The 18,303-nt window shown below is 30.5% G+C and overlaps 4 protein-coding genes and 1 long non-coding RNA gene across 8 annotated transcripts; 1 reads left to right on the top strand and 4 right to left on the bottom strand.

Moving 5' to 3' along the window:
• Position 1: 1 nt before the first annotated feature.
• LOC103576564 (mitochondrial thiamine pyrophosphate carrier) lies at positions 2 to 1,619 on the bottom strand. Of its 2 annotated transcripts, none has more exons than XM_008556839.1 (5): positions 1,516 to 1,619; positions 1,251 to 1,360; positions 1,025 to 1,177; positions 759 to 958; positions 2 to 689 (listed from the first exon to the last, which is right to left on the bottom strand). In XM_008556839.1, the coding sequence occupies exons 1-5, from the start codon at positions 1,520 to 1,522 to the stop codon at positions 239 to 241; spliced, it is 921 nt and encodes a 306-aa protein (XP_008555061.1). In that variant the 5' UTR covers positions 1,523 to 1,619; the 3' UTR covers positions 2 to 238. The 2 variants fall into 2 exon arrangements, with proteins under 2 accessions (XP_008555061.1, XP_053593318.1); XM_053737343.1 differs by lacking the exon at positions 1,516 to 1,619 and adding an exon at positions 1,430 to 1,492.
• Positions 1,620 to 1,774: 155 nt separating this feature from the next.
• LOC106693478 (uncharacterized) lies at positions 1,775 to 2,579 on the bottom strand. The gene is made up of 2 exons (XM_014441295.2): positions 2,061 to 2,579; positions 1,775 to 2,006 (listed from the first exon to the last, which is right to left on the bottom strand). Exons 1-2 carry the CDS (start codon positions 2,520 to 2,522, stop codon positions 1,782 to 1,784), a joined length of 687 nt encoding a protein of 228 aa, XP_014296781.1. The 5' UTR covers positions 2,523 to 2,579; the 3' UTR covers positions 1,775 to 1,781.
• An 804-nt stretch (positions 2,580 to 3,383) lies between these two features.
• On the bottom strand, positions 3,384 to 7,915 carry LOC103576563 (ATP-dependent RNA helicase p62). 2 transcript variants are annotated; one of them, XM_008556838.3, is made up of 7 exons: positions 7,825 to 7,915; positions 7,614 to 7,703; positions 6,021 to 7,109; positions 5,643 to 5,821; positions 5,503 to 5,562; positions 3,827 to 4,075; positions 3,384 to 3,735 (listed from the first exon to the last, which is right to left on the bottom strand). In XM_008556838.3, coding segments are annotated over exons 2-7 (1,686 nt in total). In that variant the 5' UTR covers positions 7,616 to 7,703; positions 7,825 to 7,915; the 3' UTR covers positions 3,384 to 3,628. The 2 variants fall into 2 exon arrangements, 1 of the variants encoding a protein (XP_008555060.1); XR_549374.2 differs by lacking the exon at positions 3,384 to 3,735 and adding an exon at positions 4,394 to 4,905 and having other exon boundaries at positions 3,985 to 4,075.
• An 84-nt stretch (positions 7,916 to 7,999) lies between these two features.
• Positions 8,000 to 10,307, top strand: LOC128667469 (uncharacterized). Its single transcript, XR_008403434.1, has 2 exons — positions 8,000 to 8,074; positions 8,157 to 10,307. It is a non-coding gene; the product is annotated as an uncharacterized LOC128667469 (long non-coding RNA).
• LOC103576561 (uncharacterized) lies at positions 8,966 to 17,875 on the bottom strand. Of its 2 annotated transcripts, none has more exons than XM_008556836.3 (4): positions 17,770 to 17,875; positions 17,467 to 17,602; positions 16,618 to 17,128; positions 8,966 to 16,546 (listed from the first exon to the last, which is right to left on the bottom strand). In XM_008556836.3, the coding sequence occupies exons 2-4, from the start codon at positions 17,496 to 17,498 to the stop codon at positions 14,867 to 14,869; spliced, it is 2,223 nt and encodes a 740-aa protein (XP_008555058.1). In that variant the 5' UTR covers positions 17,499 to 17,602; positions 17,770 to 17,875; the 3' UTR covers positions 8,966 to 14,866. The 2 variants fall into 2 exon arrangements, with proteins under 2 accessions (XP_008555058.1, XP_008555059.1); XM_008556837.3 differs by having other exon boundaries at positions 16,618 to 17,122.
• Positions 17,876 to 18,303: the final 428 nt, after the last annotated feature.

The raw sequence follows: 18,303 nt of genomic DNA, 5'->3' as shown, positions 1-18,303 counted from the left end.
ATACAAATAATTATTTAAAATTTAATGTCAATAATAAATACACACATATATTTATATAAAATGCCATCGTTTGTCTGTCAATTCGTTCAAACGCTCGTTGGTTTAAAACGATGGCTAATTATTTACATTACCGATAAAAAAATTATCGTCTAGTCGATTTATATAACTAATATTATAATTAACTTTTGATTTAAATTATATAAATTATTATACATATATGTATGAATATATTAATAAATTAATGTACAAATCTCAGTAGTTGTAGAGCTTGTTCATAAAATGTAAAATGTAAAGAACTTGTTGCGGTGGCTTTCACTTGACTAGGAAGTAATCCTTTGAATAAACCAAGTACGCCTTCTTCTTTGACAATACGAACAAAACAATCAATCAAACCACCGCACTGGAAAAATTTACCGAACCCAACTCTGCCGTGTTCGAATCCTTGGATCTGCAAGCGTTTGCGCGCCAAATCCATTGGATATATCGCAGTTTTTGACAGCAATCCAGCGATACTACCAGATACCAATGAATTGGTAACTGTTGTATCGGTATCAGGCTTTAATCTTTTGTATAACTTTGTTGATATATTATAAAAGAGAAATTGTAGTCCAGTATGTGGAGCTATTTGCAATAAAGTTAGTGAAAGTCCACGAAATAAAGTTCTCACTGACTCATTCTTTAAAATTGTCCTAATTAAAAATATTTTAAATTATTTTTATTGTTGTTATTAATATTTTTAATTATTTAAAAATACATACGCGTAACAATTAAATAACCCGGTGTAAATCTTGTGGTTGGAAGATTGCGCGACTAATCTAGTTCTTGCGATATCAAAGGGAAATGAAGCAATTGTTGCAATACTACCAGCCGTTGCACCAGCAATAAAATTCATTGAGAACTGCCAGTTACTTATTCTTGTATTTGTCATCAGCTCCATCAGTTTATTGTAACTGTAAAACTGTTAAATAAATAACTTGTCTGCTCAATTACTGTCTTTGCTTAGGGAGAGACGAGAGACTTTTACCTGAGCCATCCCATAAGTTATTGACAAAAATTGAGCAGGTACATGACCTTTCCATAGAGCTAGAAGACCTTCCTCATGGATAATCGTTGACGTTGCTTGGAATAGTGACTGATATTTACTTACATGTCTACGAGATATCGGCTCGACTTGTAACTAAGGAATAATTTCTTATTAATTTCTAGTATTATAAATAATAATAATAATAATTGATGCTTTATTTTGGTACCTGAAATCTTATTTTTATGACATCCAGTGGTTGACATATCAGTCTTGTCATAAATCCACTGATAGCACCAGCGATAGCGTGATTTTTATTTGAATCCATTTTTATTCCCGCTAAAATTTTTTTGAATATTTTCTAATTATTGTTTAGAATTAAATTAAAATAAAAAATATATTCTTAACCTCAAAACACTATTTATGTTCATATTTATTTATAAGACATTTAGAAATTTTATATTTTTATATTTAACACTGGAAAATTAACTCACTTTTCATTCATTATATGAAAATCAAATGACATTTATTTATTTATTTGAAAATAATTTCGTAACAACTTTCAATTGCGCATCTATGACATTCTCATTCTTTTATGTAATTTACACACACATAAGTACATATATATATATATATATATATATATATATATATATATATATATACATGTTTACTTTTGTTTATTTTTTCAAGTATGTAAAAATTACAAAAAAAATAAATAATTTAAAATTATCTAAATTTAATAAAGCAGATTAAAAAATTATAATTTATTGGAACGATTATGAAAATCATCAAATGATGGAGTTTGAATCTTCTGAACAGGCCAGACTTCATCTTCTTCAGGTTCTAAATTACCATAATAATTGTCAACTAATTTCTTCAAATCGCAACCCCATGAATTACTTATCAATAATTCCATGGTATCAATACTTGGAAGATGGACACTTCCTTCTCTAGATAAAAACTCTAATTGTTCTTCCAGAACCTAATGCAAGTATCACAATTAATAATTATAACATCTATGTAATTATATACTTACATCTGCGGACTTTAGTTCCCAGTAGAACTTATAAATATTTTCAATGGCATTCTTATAAATTTTTTTGAAATTCTCAAAATCATCTGCTGAATTTCCTGCTGATAATTTGCTCCAAGAGATTTCTTTCGAATACCACTGAGAAAAAAATCGACCAGTGTCGCCGAAGTGAATTGGAAAATGTCTACTTACTTCTAAGTTCTTTGATCGATCGTTATTTAAAAGACTTAAAGAAAATTCGTAGATGATATTTTCCATAGATTCAATTAAACATAAAATGTATTTTGAATTCATGAGTAATAAGCCTGTGATTACATCAGGTGGATATTTTTTTATTGTGTTGGTAAATAAGTCAAGTACTGCTTCAGGTGAAGTTATTTTAGCAAATATAATTAATTTAAATATCAAATTATCGTCATTACTTTTAATCAGTTCAAAAATTGTCCGCTTTATCGGTGCGTCCATGTTTCAAAATTGTTTGATCAATAATCGTAGTCCTAATGGAAGTGCACACTCATAAGTCTTCACGTGATTTTTATAATTCGAAATTTTTAAGCTAAAATTTATTTTCAAAATTTCGTTCAACTCCTAATTGATGTCAACTGCAATTTTAAAAAAATTCTATATCTCAGTGAAATTGCAACGTTCTTTTTTTTTCAATTTATTAATAAAATTTTACTACGATTGACAGGTGAGTCGTTTTCAATAAATTAATTTTTAATAAACAAAATATTGATAGGGCAGAGGTTCTGTTTTGTGGCTACTTGAAGAATTTAAATAAATTTGTAAAATACGCAATGATAATTTTTGAATGTTTCCTAAGACACTTGTTATTGAACAAGTGAAAAATTGTTAGCAACTTCAAATTAAAATAAAGAATAAAATGCCCAAAAGTGAGATTTCCACCTTAGTAAATTGTTAAGGAAAAATATAAATAAATAAAAAGTTGACTGGTACTTTGAGGTCAAGCGGATTATTTATTGAAGGTAAATAAAATCTACATTGATTGTTAATGTTTAAGTGATATTTTATCTGATATATATTTTATTTTTACTTTCGCCACTCTTATTATTATAATTGAATACACTTTAATAACAAAAGAAGATAATTAATGATCATATGGATCATTAAGCCATCCCATTAATTTGGAATGAATACTGAAGTATCTTTAATATATTTAAAAGTATCAAACTAAATGAAACCAAACAGTTCTTATGTTTCGAAAATAGTTATTTGTAACAAAGTTCTGAGTAAAAACAAACGTCATAATTTGTTTTTAGTATTAAATAAAAATAAAAAAAAAAAGTGAGATAAACGCACCACCTCTAAATTTGAACTTTATTTTTTATTTATTGCCATCGTCTGGCGAAGTGAACGAACTAATTATTTTATATAAATAGAAAAAAATTTAAATATTAAAAAAAGGTTGACCGTGAACGCATTGTAACCAATGCGGGAAGATGACCAATTGACTTTAGACTTGAAATTAAATTCTCGAATATGACGAATGAAATCTCCACGCATTTATATTCTGGTTAACGTTCCGATCATTTTATTTAGTTATTATCAAATCAACTGTAGTTGTTGTAGTTGTTGCTTCTGTCTTCGAATCTCTTGTGTACTCCGGAGAAAGTGTTTTCCCGTCCGCCTCCACGTCCACCACCGTATCCCCAACGATCTGAAGAAAAATAATAAATTTCAAATTAATATCAGACATCAAATTTCAATAATTGTTTCCAATAACATAATAAATATGAAAAATAATTTACTTCTTTGTCCATAGCCGCCTCCATGTCCTCCAGTCTTAACAGCAAGCTCTGTTAGCTTGGGGTTAATGACCTGGTTAGCTTCTTTGAGTACGTTTATTAAATCTTTAGCTTGTCGGCTGTTTTGTGGTGTGAAGAAAGCGTAACTTGTTCCGGTAGATTGTGATCGTCCTGTTCTACCGATTCTGTGAATGTAATCTTCCGACGAAGATGGATAGTCGAAGTTGATCACATACTTAACATCATCGACATCTACACCCCAACAATTAATAACGTTAGCAAATACAATATACTTTTAAACTAAAATTAAACCATGTTAGAAGTTTAACTTTTGATATAAACTTATAATAAACATTTGTTTGTTTTGAATAATAAGCAGAAATGAAGTGTAGAGATTCAAATCTAGCTAGTGGGCAAAGTGTTAAAAAAAAATAATAATAAAAAAAAGCTGATTGTTTCCAAGTAAATATTACTATGTCTGTTAATAATGAGAGTAAAAAAAAATAAAAATAAATAAGAGTGATTAAATGATTTGTATGAAATGGTAGCTGATATTTAAAGAGTACAAACCATATCATTGCTGAACATTGCATTCGATGTAAGCGCTAAAGTATACTTCCTCGGCGTTGTACAACAGTTAAATGCAAGTTCAGATTGACACTCCTATATATTCTCACAAATAGCGATAGTAGCAAAATCAATAGATTGTTGTCTCGCACCGGCTGATAATATTGATCTATTAACGGCGTGTGCGTGCTAACCAATAGCCATTTAAATATCCCTTTCAGCCAACCAGCGCGACAATACCCGCGCACCACTATATAGTTGCGTGGTACACAGGCCGTACACAGAGGCACATTAATAAGTACATGTTTTATAAAACGAACGCGTTATGCGCATGTACATATTCTCTATATATCACTTTAGTATATAGTTCTTAATAAAAAGAGCACAGACATTGAGTGAGCCATGGTTCTGATAATGACTTTTATCATATATTTTTCTTTTATTTATTCAAATAAATATTTAGTTTAGATTTTTCGTTCATCGCACACTCAACAGAATCTGTGCATTATGTGCCTCTGAAACAAAAGACAACCAGACTGATTAAAATAAATTACAAGATGCCCACACTTAGTTTCTATTTCCCCGCTTCTTCGTTTCTTATCCTTCGACACTGATTTAGTTTTGAATCCAACTCCCCCCCCAACTTACACTTGGGATTACTAATTGGTGTTAATTAAAAATGTTCATTTACTGAAATTTTGTTTTTAAATTTAAATCAAATCCTGGAAGAAAATTTCCTATTGAATTTGTTTAAAAAAAAAAAAAAAAAAAGTATGTTAGTAATACTTTGATAATGAACAAGTCGAAGCATTTGACACGAAAAATTAATCCTGAAACACCTTGCGGCGCCTCATACGTCACAACTCTTAAATCAACTCCATGAGCAGGCATCAACTTCATATAACCAGTCTGTGCTACATCGCCACCCACCCGCTTAATGTTTTCCACTTTGTTTTATTTTAATTTAATGTCATGATAAATTATTTATTAAATTTTTAGTCAAGAAATTGAATTTAATAGACTGATAATGTTACGAGCCCACCCACCGCGGGATGAAAATAAATAATTCAAAAACACGGCGCGTTTTAAATTGAGCCAGACTAAAATCTTACCAAGTCCACGGGCAGCAACGTCTGTTGCTACAAGAATCGAGCCCTTTTTGTTTCTGAACTCTGTAAAAAATAAAAATACCATACAAGTTAATAAAGTTGAATAAAATTATCTACATAAATTAATTTATTTAAATAATTACCTCTAAGAACATAATCACGTTCTTGTTGAGATTTGTCTCCATGCATACATACAGCGGGCCAGCCGTATCGTCTGATATTTCTTGTGATATTTTCAACTTTTTTCTTAGTCTCCACAAATATTATAGTTTTTCCGCCATCGTCATTAACGTTACCAATTTCTTGGAGTAATGTTCCCAATCTGTAAACAAAATTAAAAATTTAATCAGCAAAAGTTTCATTCAAATAATTTTCAAAATAAAAAATGAATTTATTTAAAAATAATCAGATCTTCTCAGAGGTAAAAATAATTGTCTAAAATCACGTCACTTCATAAGTTAAATTCATCATGTAAAATAAATCAAGATAGATATTTTAAAATCGAAAATAATGAAACTTACTTTGCCTCTTTCTCGTGCTCTTGACATACATCAACGATTTGCAAGATGTTATGGTTCGCTGACAATGAAAGAGATCCAATGTTCAATTGGGTGTAATCTACGAGATATTCTTCAGCTAGCATTCTAACTTCCTTTGGCCAAGTGGCGGACCACATAAGTACTTGTCTGTCTGGGCGGATCTGTTCAATTATTTTTCTTATTTGGGGTTCGAAACCCATGTCCAACATACGATCAGCTTCATCGAGTACCAAGTAGGTGCACCTGCGCAGATTGGTTGTGCCGCGTTCGAGGAAATCAATAAGTCTTCCAGGTGTTGCAATGACGATCTCGACACCGCGTTCCAAGTCACGCGCTTGTGCGCCTTTGGGTGCTCCACCGAAAATACATGTGTTTCTGACGTAAGATAGAGAACCAAAGTCGTTGGCTACAGTCTGGATTTGCTGGGCCAGTTCTCTCGTGGGAGCAAGTACTAGGGCGATTGGACCATCACCACGGTTCAGAGGTTGTTGGTTGTTTATGTGTACAATAGCAGGTAAAATGTAGCCTAAAGTTTTTCCAGATCCTGTTTGTGCAATACCGACCATGTTACGACCGGACATCGCGATTGGCCAACCTTGAGATTGAATTGCGGTTGGCTCAGTGAAGCCTTGTTTCTTTATTCCCTCCATCACGTAATCTGGGAAGTTACCCTCGTCAAAAGTTTGAATTGGGTGTGGAATCTTCTCTCCTTTAAGAGTAATTTCTTTCTCTTGTCTGAAGGAATCAATTTCATTGTAGTTACGCTTGGAGACATTTAAATGTGGAATGTAAAAATCTTTTTTGAAAGGCTTCAAATTTTCATAATCCCAGTTGGGTTTCTTTAAACTATTGCCAGCTGTCTTAGGATTATTGTTGTTAGCGCGATTGTTGCCACCGAAGCGTCCACCGGATGCTCCGTTGCTACCTCCGCGGTTACCACCAAATCTATTACCTCCAGCACCCCCACCGCCTCCAAAGCCGTTGCGCGATGGTGCACTTCCACGTTGGCCAGCTCCTCCTTTTCCTGATCCGCCATTGCGGTATCCACCAGATGATCCACCACTGTAAGTCCTGGACAAATAAATTTATTTCTATCATTCGCTGCATCTCATATATTATGCAGCTGCGTGCACATCAAATTTATATTGATTTTTTCGACCAAGGTCATTGCAATCAAATTTAATAAAAAAAAAAAAATTTAATGGAGTCAATTGTTGCGAACATTGAGAGACGGATCCAGACAAAGTGTGTGGACACCGAAGGCATAGCTCGCGCATTTTCTCTACCTCCCACAAGCATTCATGCTCTGTCGAAGTGCGGGACAGAGGCATGCCAAAATGAGAGGCCGCAAAAATAATTATTATTTATAAGATATACAATAATGAGGCCTAGGAAATAATGATGCGTTCACGTAATGGCCGCCGACAATCGAACAGACGAGAACGCGACGCAACACGATGTTATATAAATATATATTTTTTAAATTACTTTGCAACTACAGAATTGCATTATAAATAATTTAAAAATAAGTATTTTTTGATAGTAATATTAATAATATAAAAAACATAAACTTACATATTGAATTGGGTTGTAATGCTTTACTGTCCCAAAAGAAAGATGTTAAATTGTTGTTGTTGTAAGATGTTACAGAAGCAGCAAAGATCTCTATAATAAAAAACAATAAAAGTATTAGTTGATGATTGAATGGAATACTTGGATTGTATGGATGGTACAAAAATGGACAATGAATTTATTTAAAAATGAATAAACGAGGAACACAACTTACCCGTGCCGCTGTTAGGGACGGAAAGAACGATGCCTGGAGATGCCGGAAATGATTTAATTTATGCTGCGGAGTGGGAGATTCTTCTCTGCGCAAAACACAAATTTAGCTGCTGAGCATGCGCAGATAATTTTAAACTCGTTCTCGTTCGCGCATCGAGTATTGATTTTTGCGTTAGCCTTCGGGTCACTTCTTTGTTTATTTTATTTATCACCTTTTCTTTTCTTTTTATAGACTAAACTTTTATTTTACGGTAAAAAAATTCAATTAATATTTAAAATTTATTTTTAATAATTGACGTCAGTAATTTTTCTTTTTTTTATTTTCTATTTTAGAAATAAATTGGAAATCAAGTACCACTGGAGTCAGGTGGTGCCGAATACGCATGCGCGAAATTTAATAAAAAATTAAAGAACTTACTATTGATTTTCTAATTTTGTTTTTATTTATTAAATACTTTCTATAATTTCGAATTCCAGGTAATTATTAGTTTAGAAAATTCTAGAAATTTCAATGAGAAATTTCTTGACTTTTAAATATTTGAATACGAATATTTTTTAGTTGTGTCCGTAAATAAATTTAACAGAATATTCTATATAATTCGCAAATCGTCTAGAATATTCTGGAAAATTCTAAAACATTCTAAAGCTTTCCGGTATTTTAGAAAATTCTAGATTTTTCCAGAATATAAATAATTAAAGAATCATGAGATTGAAATCAGCAAACATAGTTTTCAAGTTTTTATAAATAAATGACACATCATTACTAGGAATAATTTTTTTACTTTTTTTTTAAATAAAAAATCATATCAATAAAAAATGACCTTACTTTGTATCAAGACTCGAATAATTATGATACTGAATGTAGCAGACATGATATTTTTTAAATTTATATGAGCTAGTTGTAAAGTAAAATTTTTTTGAATTTGCACAAAAAAATTTTTATAAGTTTTTTATGTGCACAATTTTTCACTTTTATGAATTATCGTTTTGAATTCAAAAAATTATGAGACATCAGTGTCATGTTTATTTCTTTTTAATTGTTAATTTATAAACTAATATTTTTCTCACATCTGCCAGATGCAGACTCACAGGAAATATACAAGGAGTTGATGAAAAGGAAATAAATAAAGCATTTATATAAATACAATTGCAATATGTTTTTATTATTTTATTTTCTATCATAATACTGTATAACATACAAGAAATGCACTTTAGTGAAACCTACAGAAGAGAATCTGAATGTAGAGCAATATTTTAATTACTTACAGTGTGTTAATTTAATTATCAATAATTCAAAATTATTATTATTTTTATTTTACTTTTATGAGGACTTTGCAATTAACGAGTTGTCTCCCTTAATTTAAATTTCTTTTCTTTAAATATTTAATATTTTCTTTTTTTCTTTATTATCAAGTTAAAAAAATTATATCGAAGGCGATGACGACTACACTGGGTGCTCCTTCATTAATTTAAAAATTTATTTTTTTTTTCCCTACCTCAAATTTTTAGTTTTATTTTTATTCATTAACGTCTTAAGGACTGAATGAAGCAGTAAGACCGTTATACCATACATTTATATATCACGTTATTCTCTTACAATGTCATGGACAGAAAATAAATGATTATTTTTTTTTTGTTAATTTATTTAATTATCTGCCCCCTGCTTATTTATTCTTACAATCCATTTTTAAATATTTTAAATTCATTGAATTATTTTAATGCAATAACTAACTCGATCGGAATAAACATTCGGCTAACGACCAGGGAACGGCTTCTTGGTACTCTCGTTTTATTTAAATATATATCACAAACTAGTATCAAATATAAAACATATACAAGCCTGCTAAATTCGCCTGATTAAATTCATATAATTTATTTTTAATTATTATTTTTTTTTTTTTAATTTTCCTTTATTTAGAATAAATATTTTTTTAAAAAAAATTATCCATTTAATTCCATTGAATTTTGAGGAAATAAATAAATATGCACACATTGAGATACTTGTATGTGATAATAATAATAATAGTAATAATAATAGTGTAATAAATGATTTTGACTAGAGTTTCGATGAGTTTTATCTATGAAAATATTGAAAATACTTTAATAGAAAAAAAAAAATTTCATTTAAAATTTTTTTTTTTTACACTGTAAATTTATTTAATTATTTGTTAGTAAAAATAATACTAATTAATTAATAAATCAATTAGATTAATTAAATAAATCGCGATTTACTGATAACGAGATGCTGGAGCATTAATAATGGATTTAAAATTCCATAAATGAATAAATAGTTACATTATATATATTTATAAATATAAAATAACCGGCGTGTCACATTCTCGAGAAAGGTAGGTGTTAATTATTAAGCAATTAAATATTTAATAATAATTATAGTCAATTTTTCTTTGTATTCGATACATTAATAATTTAATTATTAATACTTTGAAAGTTATTCATTTAAAAATAAAAATAAAAAAAGAAATATGAGAACGGAGATTTAAATATATAAATTTAATTGGAAGAGTATTTTTATATAAACGAATACAAATAATAAATTAATAATTTTAGCCGTATTTATAAATATTTTTAAAATTTAAACTCACGGACGGCTTCGTAATACAAAGAATGCTTTGCAATTAATTAATAGTTTTTTTTATTAGTTATTTATTTATCATTTCTTTTTTTTTCATTTTTATCTTTTTTAATAATATACAAACATATATATGTATCGACAGTTATACAAACGTGTATCGCAATTGCCTATACAATTTGTTAATTGTTATAACGTGGCGAAAGATCAGTCTTGTATAAAGGAGATAATTATCTTATTATTTCTTTAAATATTACAAGTTATTTATGCACACTCACGTTTTATTATTACAATTATTATAATTAATAAGAAACGTTTATAAACGCGATATCACAGCGCTCAGCGTTATAATTTAAGGTACTCGAGTTTATTTAATATATTTCTTCTTTTTTTTTTAATTATTTCTTCTTTTAGTTAATCATCAAATTTATTTTTATTTTTATTATAATTAGATCAGCATTATTATTTATAATTATTTATAAAACAAAGGTAATACCGCATTATATACTGAGGCGCACGCGATATTAACGCGTATGATAAATTACCAAAATGGCGATTGTTAAAAACGCGAAAAATTAAAATAAAAATAAAATAAATTTTTATGAATGTAATGTAACAGACAGAAAAATTTTTAATTTTAAATAAATAGAGTAAATAATTTAAAAAATGCACTTATTTAAAAATTATAATTTAATTATTTACTCTATTAATGATTTTAAATTTGTCTGTCTGCTACATGCACTCATAAATTTTTGATGAAAGTTAATAACAAAAAAAAAAAAAAGAAAATGACTCCGTTCTTTAAAATGTCCCAACGAGTTACGCTTGGCACAGTGAGATTTAATTATTATTTATAATAAACGTTTTATTAATTAATTAATTAATTAAAAAGAAAATGAACTATAATAATAAATGGCAATCACGATTTATAACTGTATAAAATACTAAGCGTTAAAAAATGTTGCAAGTACGCCTATCTTTCTCAACAGTTAGCGACACGTTTGTTTTAAATCGTATAATATTTTGTTAATTATTTTTTCTAACAAGCAATCACTAAGTATTTCGTGTGCGTGGTGTTTTTAAAACCATGTTAACACGTACGATCTGCCGTTTTAAATTTTTGTATTTTCATTTTGTCTTTTTTTTTTTAATTATTTATTTTTTTTTTTATTAAAAACATCTCATTAGTGTTTTTTACTCAATAACTTTTGAAAAAATAATTATTTGCTATTCTTAATATACCTAACACAGTCGGAGTACTCAGAAAATATCAGTTAGCAGAGGTCTTGTCGTTGCCCCGTTTATTCTATTAACTATTTTTGTTATAAGTTGATTTGTTTTTTAATTATTTCGCTCGCTCTAATCCTCGTTCTCTCTTTCTCTCTCACGTTCGCGCTCTCAGTTACTCATCATCACTTATTTAGAACGCATAATTATTTTGTTTATTTTTTTCTTTTATTTATTTTAAAATAACTTTAATAATAATTGGTTTATTTATAAAGTACCAATTTTTATTGGGAGACTCATAAACTGCCTTAATTTATTTTTATAATATTTTAAATGTTCGTTTACTTCTGTGTTAATTATCATTTAATTAATTAATTATTCAATTAATTATAGTTTTTTCTGTTTGTATGGTTTATTTTTTACCAGTCGACAGCAAATTCCCCATCGAGATAACATGATATGGTATACCACATATATAAAATTGATGAGATACGTTTCCCTATTATAACCATGTCGCACATCAGAATTTTTTAAATTTTCTGTGCGCTACATTTTACATATCACAGAGCTACGCGCAAACTCTCCATCGATATCCAACTGACATTTTTTTTTATTTATTATTATTAAATTACTAATTAATATTACTTATAAAAAACTTTGATATCATCATTGTTATTATAATTATTTTTAATAATTCAATCACTTTATTTTTATTTTTTTTTTCTTCGCTAAAGTAAAAAAACTATTCAGTGCCATCAGAAATTCGACAGAGAGAATACGCTAATGTACGGCAGCCTCCTACATTTATTACTGCGATTTGTAAACTTTCTCTTATTTACTTTTATTATTTTTTTTTTCACTCACTCTATTTATTATCCTCCATTATTATTATTGTTATTTTTAATAACTTTATCAGCGCCTGTCGATTGTCATGTACGAAAAAAAAAAGGAAACTAAAATTGAAATTAAGTAAAAAATACGACAATTACAATTGAATACTTTTTGTTCAGATTAAAATGACAATTATCAATAATTGATAATTACTAATAATAATTAATACAAATGTGACTCAACGTGTCGACATTGACCTGTGCGTTGAAATATTCAAGACCACTTTTAACTAAAAGTAATAATAACAATAACAATAATAATAACTAATTAATAATAGTATAGAAGTTATATATTTATAATTATAATATTATAGAGACTAATAAATGGCCTGACATAAACTACACAATAACAGAACGTAGCTTAAATAAAAAGACAATCAACAATCAATAAGTTATCGATCAGACGCTTGATTGTAATGAAGGATCGCATTGATAATAATAATAATCATTTTAATAATAATATGTAAATAATTTTGTTTAATTATTGGTCGCAGGGATCCTCGTTATGATAAACCATCAGTTTCTTATCCTCATTTGTTTGTTATTAATTTATATATATATAAATATATTTATATATTAATTAATTAAAAAACTCAGTACTCGGCTAATAGTCGCCTTGGACTGAAAAAGGAACTGCCCTATACACGAGCCATTAAAAATAGCGTTTGACGCTTGTTAGCCTCGCAGTATATGTAGATATTAATACAGTATTTTTATGCGACTTATTTAACAGAATAATGATACATTACAAACAACCTAGACTCACAGAGTAGTAATAAAACAACTAAACGTAAATGATGACATAATAAACAATAAGAAAAAAAAAAAAACAATTTATCAATCCTTTGTTTTTTTTTCTTTTAAATCTTTACACTTATTAAATTTTTTAGACGCGTCAACTAAAACAGGTACAATTGGGTTTACAATTGGCAGCCACAGCCTGCAAGTGCCTGCACGAGGGCGTGCAAATTGGGAGCTTTTGGTGGCCAGTTGCATAAATATCAAACATACTCTTTATATTTATAATTCGTTGGTCTAACAACAAATTATTTTTATTACTTTGTTTTATATTCATTATTATTTAATACAAAAATAAGGTACCGAGCTTTACAGCCATGCAACTACGCGCCCTTCTCACTTATCATTTTTTATTTATTTGATAAAAGTCAATCGTGCTTATCAACCGATTTAAAGACATTGAAAGACGTTTGATCGAGACGTATTATCTATCAGTCTCGAAGAAAGAGATTTATTAATATCTAAAATCCCACTGGTTTATTTTATTGGACGCAGAGCTTAATTTTTATGCAAAAGGCCTTATTTCTTTTCTTACGCTTCTTATTCTTTTTTTTTTTTAATTACTTTTTTTAATAGAATGTCTTCAGCATATACGCAAAGTTATAAATAAACATTATAAATCATTAATCCTAACCCACCCCCCTTCTATACGTTTCGTGCATTTCAGAAAAGCATACAGATAATAGTTTTACATTATTACCGCAAAGAGATTACTATTTATCAATATAATATATAATATAATATAATTAGGATATTCTTAATGACCATCAATAAAAACTACACTCGTGGTCATTTGCCAAATATTTGTTTTTTTTTACGATTAATATATATATTAATGTAATTATTATAATTATTATAATCATACCACCGCTATCGAGCTATCATTCAAAGTCAAGACTCGACTGGAATGTGCCTTAAATTATTGGCGCATTTATTAATATTACTATTATTATTTTAAATTTAAATTTTATTATTTCATTAAATCATCCTCGCGTATTGGGATGAATTGTACTTTTTAAAATAATAAATACGTGTAAAATTACCAGAGAAAAATAAATGATTATTTAATAATTAATTAACGTGAAATTTAACATGTAGGCCTCAGACAATAAATACTTTAATAATAAATTTATTCACTGGATAACTTGTCATGTGTTAACTTTGATTTAAGTTATTAAATAGTTATTACCGAAGGCTAAAAGGTAATCGCCAATGAGCACCATTCCAGAAAAGTACCAACAATGTAACCAAACAACCAAAAAAATTATTAATATTATTGTTATTAGCATTAGATATTCATATATTTATATATAGATATTAAAATAAAATCATTAAGATTATTGTAGATATTAGACGAAGGAAATATATTGAATTAATATTAAAAAGCCCGTTTGGTGATTTATGAAGAAAACAGAAAAAAAAAATAATAATAATAAATTTGTCAAAGCGTATTTTTATAATATTATAACGCAATTGACGATAATAATTGATCCTTACTTGACGGAAACTTGGATAAATTTACCTCTTAGATTGGAGAATCATTGCTGTACGGGTGTTGGTGGGTAAGTGTACCCGTAAGGTGAGACTGCTTGGAACTGACCGTATCCCATTGATTGGTATGCACACGCGTTGGCAGTAGGTGGTGGTCTGTTTGTCTGGAAGAACTTGTTGCTAACTAAACTCTGTATTCCAGAATCAGTGTGACCGGTTGATGGCATTAGATACGGTGGTGGAATTGAATATACATTCTGGCCATTTTGGTTTCCAGCGTATGCATTTTGTTGACGTTGGGGATTCATGTTACGGTTGTTCTGATATGCTGGTCGTGGTTGATATCTCTGTCCTCCGTTTTGGGCGCCCTGGTAATTTGGCGACGTGTTGTTACCAGATTGGTGGTATCCGTTTTGTTGGTAACCGGAATTTGATTGACGTTGATGTTGTTGTTGTTGTTGTGGCTGCTGCTGTTGCTGGTGTTGGCTGTAGCCGTTTTGGTAATTATTCTGCTGACGAGACACATATCCGTTTTGCTGACGATGCATGTTTTGTCGGTCGTAGGAATTGTGTTGTTGCTGCTGTTGTTGGTGGTACATGTTGGTCTGTTGGTTGTTGGACCAAGTGCCGCTTGAAGTGGGACTGACGTTACCTCTCGGGCTGGAGTTGGGGTTGTTGTTGGGTGAGGAACGGGCTGGATTCCAGCGTTGGCGGTTCTTGCCAAATTGACCACGTTGTGCATTTGCCATTTCAGACAATTGAGGGTTTATTACTTGGCCAGCTTCCTCAAGTACTGATATCAATTCTTTAGCTTGACGAGCATTGTTTGGTGTAAAGTATGCGTATGCTGTACCAGCACTTTGGCAACGTCCCGTTCTTCCAATTCGATGGATGTAATCTTCAGAGCTGTTTGGATAATCAAAGTTTACGACGTACTTGACATCTTCGACATCAAGACCACGAGCTGCTACATCAGTCGCCACAAGAATTGCGGTTTTCCCGGTTCTGAATTCAGACAAAACGAAATCACGTTCTGGCTGAGACTTATCACCGTGAATGGCTATTGCTGACCAACCTTCGCGCTTTATTGCTTTCGTAATGTCATCAACTTTTTTCTTTGTCTCGACAAATATTATAGTTTTATTTCCTCTTTCACAGCCAATTTCACGCAACAAATTTGTTAATTTAGACTCCTTCTCGTGTTCTTGGCAAATCTCAATAATCTGACGGATGTTGTGATTGGCAGCAAGAGTGAGGGAACCGATGTTTATTTGAATGTAATCAGAAAGAAAGTCTTCAGCGAGAGCTTGAACTTCTTTAGGCCAAGTCGCTGACCACATGAGAACCTGTCTGTCGGGTCTGATTTGTTCGATTATTTTACGGATCTGGGGCTCGAATCCCATGTCTAACATACGGTCGGCCTCATCCAATACCAAATAAGTACATCTTTTTAGATTGGTGGTACCTTTTTCCAGAAAATCAATTAGACGTCCAGGTGTGGCGATGCAGATTTCAACTCCACGCTCCAGATCCCGTGCCTGTGGTCCTTTTGGTGAGCCACCGAATATACAAGTATTACGGATGCATGATGATGAACCAAAGTCCCGTGCTACTGATTGAATTTGCTGAGCCAGTTCACGCGTAGGTGCCAACACCAAGACAATTGGACCTTCACCACGAGTCAATCGAGGTTGGTGGTTGATGTGGACAGTTGCTGGGAGAATATACTAAACATAGCAAAAAATACCATGATTAGTCACTGAACTGACATTTAATTTTATTTACTTAGGACACTTACCGCTAATGTTTTTCCCGATCCTGTTTGGGCGATACCAACCATGTCCCTTCCACTGAGAGCAATGGGCCAGCCTTGAGCTTGAATAGCCGTCGGTTCTTGGAACCCTTGTTTGCAGATTTCTTGCATTACATACTCAGGGAAATTACTTTCTTCAAAAGCTTGAATCGGCAATGGAGTATTGTTTCCCTTCACTGTTATTTCTTTTCCCGCATGATACTTGTTGACGTCATCGGGTGAACGGCTTCTGATATTTGGATGAGGTACATAAAGATTTTTAGTAATGGCCGGGAGTGCGTCCATGTCCCAGTCAGGTTTCTTCAGTAAATCACCAGGTGCTTTCTTCTGATTCTGTTGATTCAATTGCTGTTGTTGCTGCTGTTGTTGCTGTTTATTTTTATTTGGATTATTATTCATGTTGTTGAATTTATTTGGATTTTGTTGTTGACTATTCCAATAAGTTCCTCCTCCTACACCCCTGTTGCCATAGTCCCTGTTTCCTCTGGGCCTGAAACTTTTATATTACAAAGACAATCGTTCTGTGTGCCGAGTATATTTAAGTCAAGGCTACTTCGATGTAAATTACACGAATAAATTATAGTCGCTTAATAAATTTCAAATTTAACTCAATATAATTATAAATTAAATGATAATTGTTTATTTAAGAGGATTAATTCGCCACCAAATGTTAGTTGCGACAAGAGAAATTCACAAAATGGCCGGTTAGTTCACGACTTGACGAGAAACTTCTACGGCCGGCCATGATGGACTCGATCAAGACTTTTTTTACAGACTGTAGAACTTGTAAATTTATAAAAATATTTAAAATAATAAATTGACAATTATACTTACGAAGTTTGTTGTGTGTAACCGTTGCTATACATTTTGTACAGCTTATTGTTTTATTTCAAATTTAAGTAACTTTCTCTTCACTCAGCTATCCCTCTTTTTTTATCTAACGTACGATGTCAGCTTTCGTCTATCAAACCTGGGAACAGCAGAATAAAGACTTATAATTACCGAATAAAATAAATATTTTATAATTGAAATATCGGTAATGAGAAATGTCAGGATTGGAAATGATTCAGAGATAGTTTTAAAGCAGAAAAGTTCTGGGAAATGAATTTAAATTTAAAAAAATGTAGGAGCACTTACTCCAGTAACCCGGTGGACAGAGTCGACAATGGCTAACAGGCACTGAGAAGAAGGAAGCGACCAGCTACCTAGAGTTTACCGTTCGTGACGTAACTTCCGATAAAACGATCACGTGATTAAAACCAGCGAATCGCTGCAACGCTGCTTATTATTTTTCAACGCCGGCGCAAAACCCTCCAATGATACGATTCACTCGAAATCAATCGATTATTTTTATGTTCGCTGGTACTTTTGTTTTTATTTTATTTACTTTTTTTTGCTCTAGAAATTTCTAGATTTTATTTTACCCTCTGCCTCACTCAGCTACGAGATCCCTGGCAATTCTCACAATAAAGTTGCGGAAATTTGTAACGAATCAAAACAAGCAGTAGGTTGATAAAAAATAATCTAGGTCTAGCTGATAAGAAATCATTAAATGATAAAATAAATTGGAAATTATTAGAAATTAAATTATTAATTGCAAAAATTCATCAGTTTAATAAATAATTTTTTAATTATAGGAAACGTTTTTTGAAATTAACCGACGTTTAATTA

Source organism: Microplitis demolitor, chromosome 3 (assembly GCF_026212275.2).
Source record: "Microplitis demolitor isolate Queensland-Clemson2020A chromosome 3, iyMicDemo2.1a, whole genome shotgun sequence".
NCBI classification, from domain to species: domain Eukaryota; kingdom Metazoa; phylum Arthropoda; class Insecta; order Hymenoptera; family Braconidae; genus Microplitis; species Microplitis demolitor.
The sequence above is the reverse complement of the archived record's forward strand: the minus strand, read 5'-3'. Positions and strand labels throughout refer to the sequence as shown.

Excerpts from the sequence above, each read along its gene's own strand:
- LOC103576564 (XM_008556839.1), bottom strand. Across the intron at positions 959-1,024 it reads TAACTTATGGGATGGCTCAG|TTTTACAGTTACAATAAACT; the intron begins GTAAAAGTCTCT and ends TTTATTTAACAG. Across the intron at positions 690-758 it reads GGGTTATTTAATTGTTACGC|GACAATTTTAAAGAATGAGT; the intron begins GTATGTATTTTT and ends ATTTTTAATTAG.
- LOC106693478 (XM_014441295.2), bottom strand. The coding sequence starts at position 2,522 with ATGGACGCACCGATAAAGCGGACAATTTTTGAACTGATTAAAAGTAAT. Across the intron at positions 2,007-2,060 it reads GGGAACTAAAGTCCGCAGAT|GTTCTGGAAGAACAATTAGA; the intron begins GTAAGTATATAA and ends TACTTGCATTAG.
- LOC103576563 (XM_008556838.3), bottom strand. Across the intron at positions 5,822-6,020 it reads GAGCACGAGAAAGAGGCAAA|ATTGGGAACATTACTCCAAG; the intron begins GTAAGTTTCATT and ends TTTTGTTTACAG. Across the intron at positions 5,563-5,642 it reads ACGTGATTATGTTCTTAGAG|AGTTCAGAAACAAAAAGGGC; the intron begins GTAATTATTTAA and ends TATTTTTTACAG.
- LOC103576561 (XM_008556836.3), bottom strand. The coding sequence starts at position 17,498 with ATGTATAGCAACGGTTACACACAACAAACTTC. Across the intron at positions 17,129-17,466 it reads GGTTACACACAACAAACTTC|TTTCAGGCCCAGAGGAAACA; the intron begins GTAAGTATAATT and ends GTAATATAAAAG. Across the intron at positions 16,547-16,617 it reads GATCGGGAAAAACATTAGCG|TATATTCTCCCAGCAACTGT; the intron begins GTAAGTGTCCTA and ends TGCTATGTTTAG.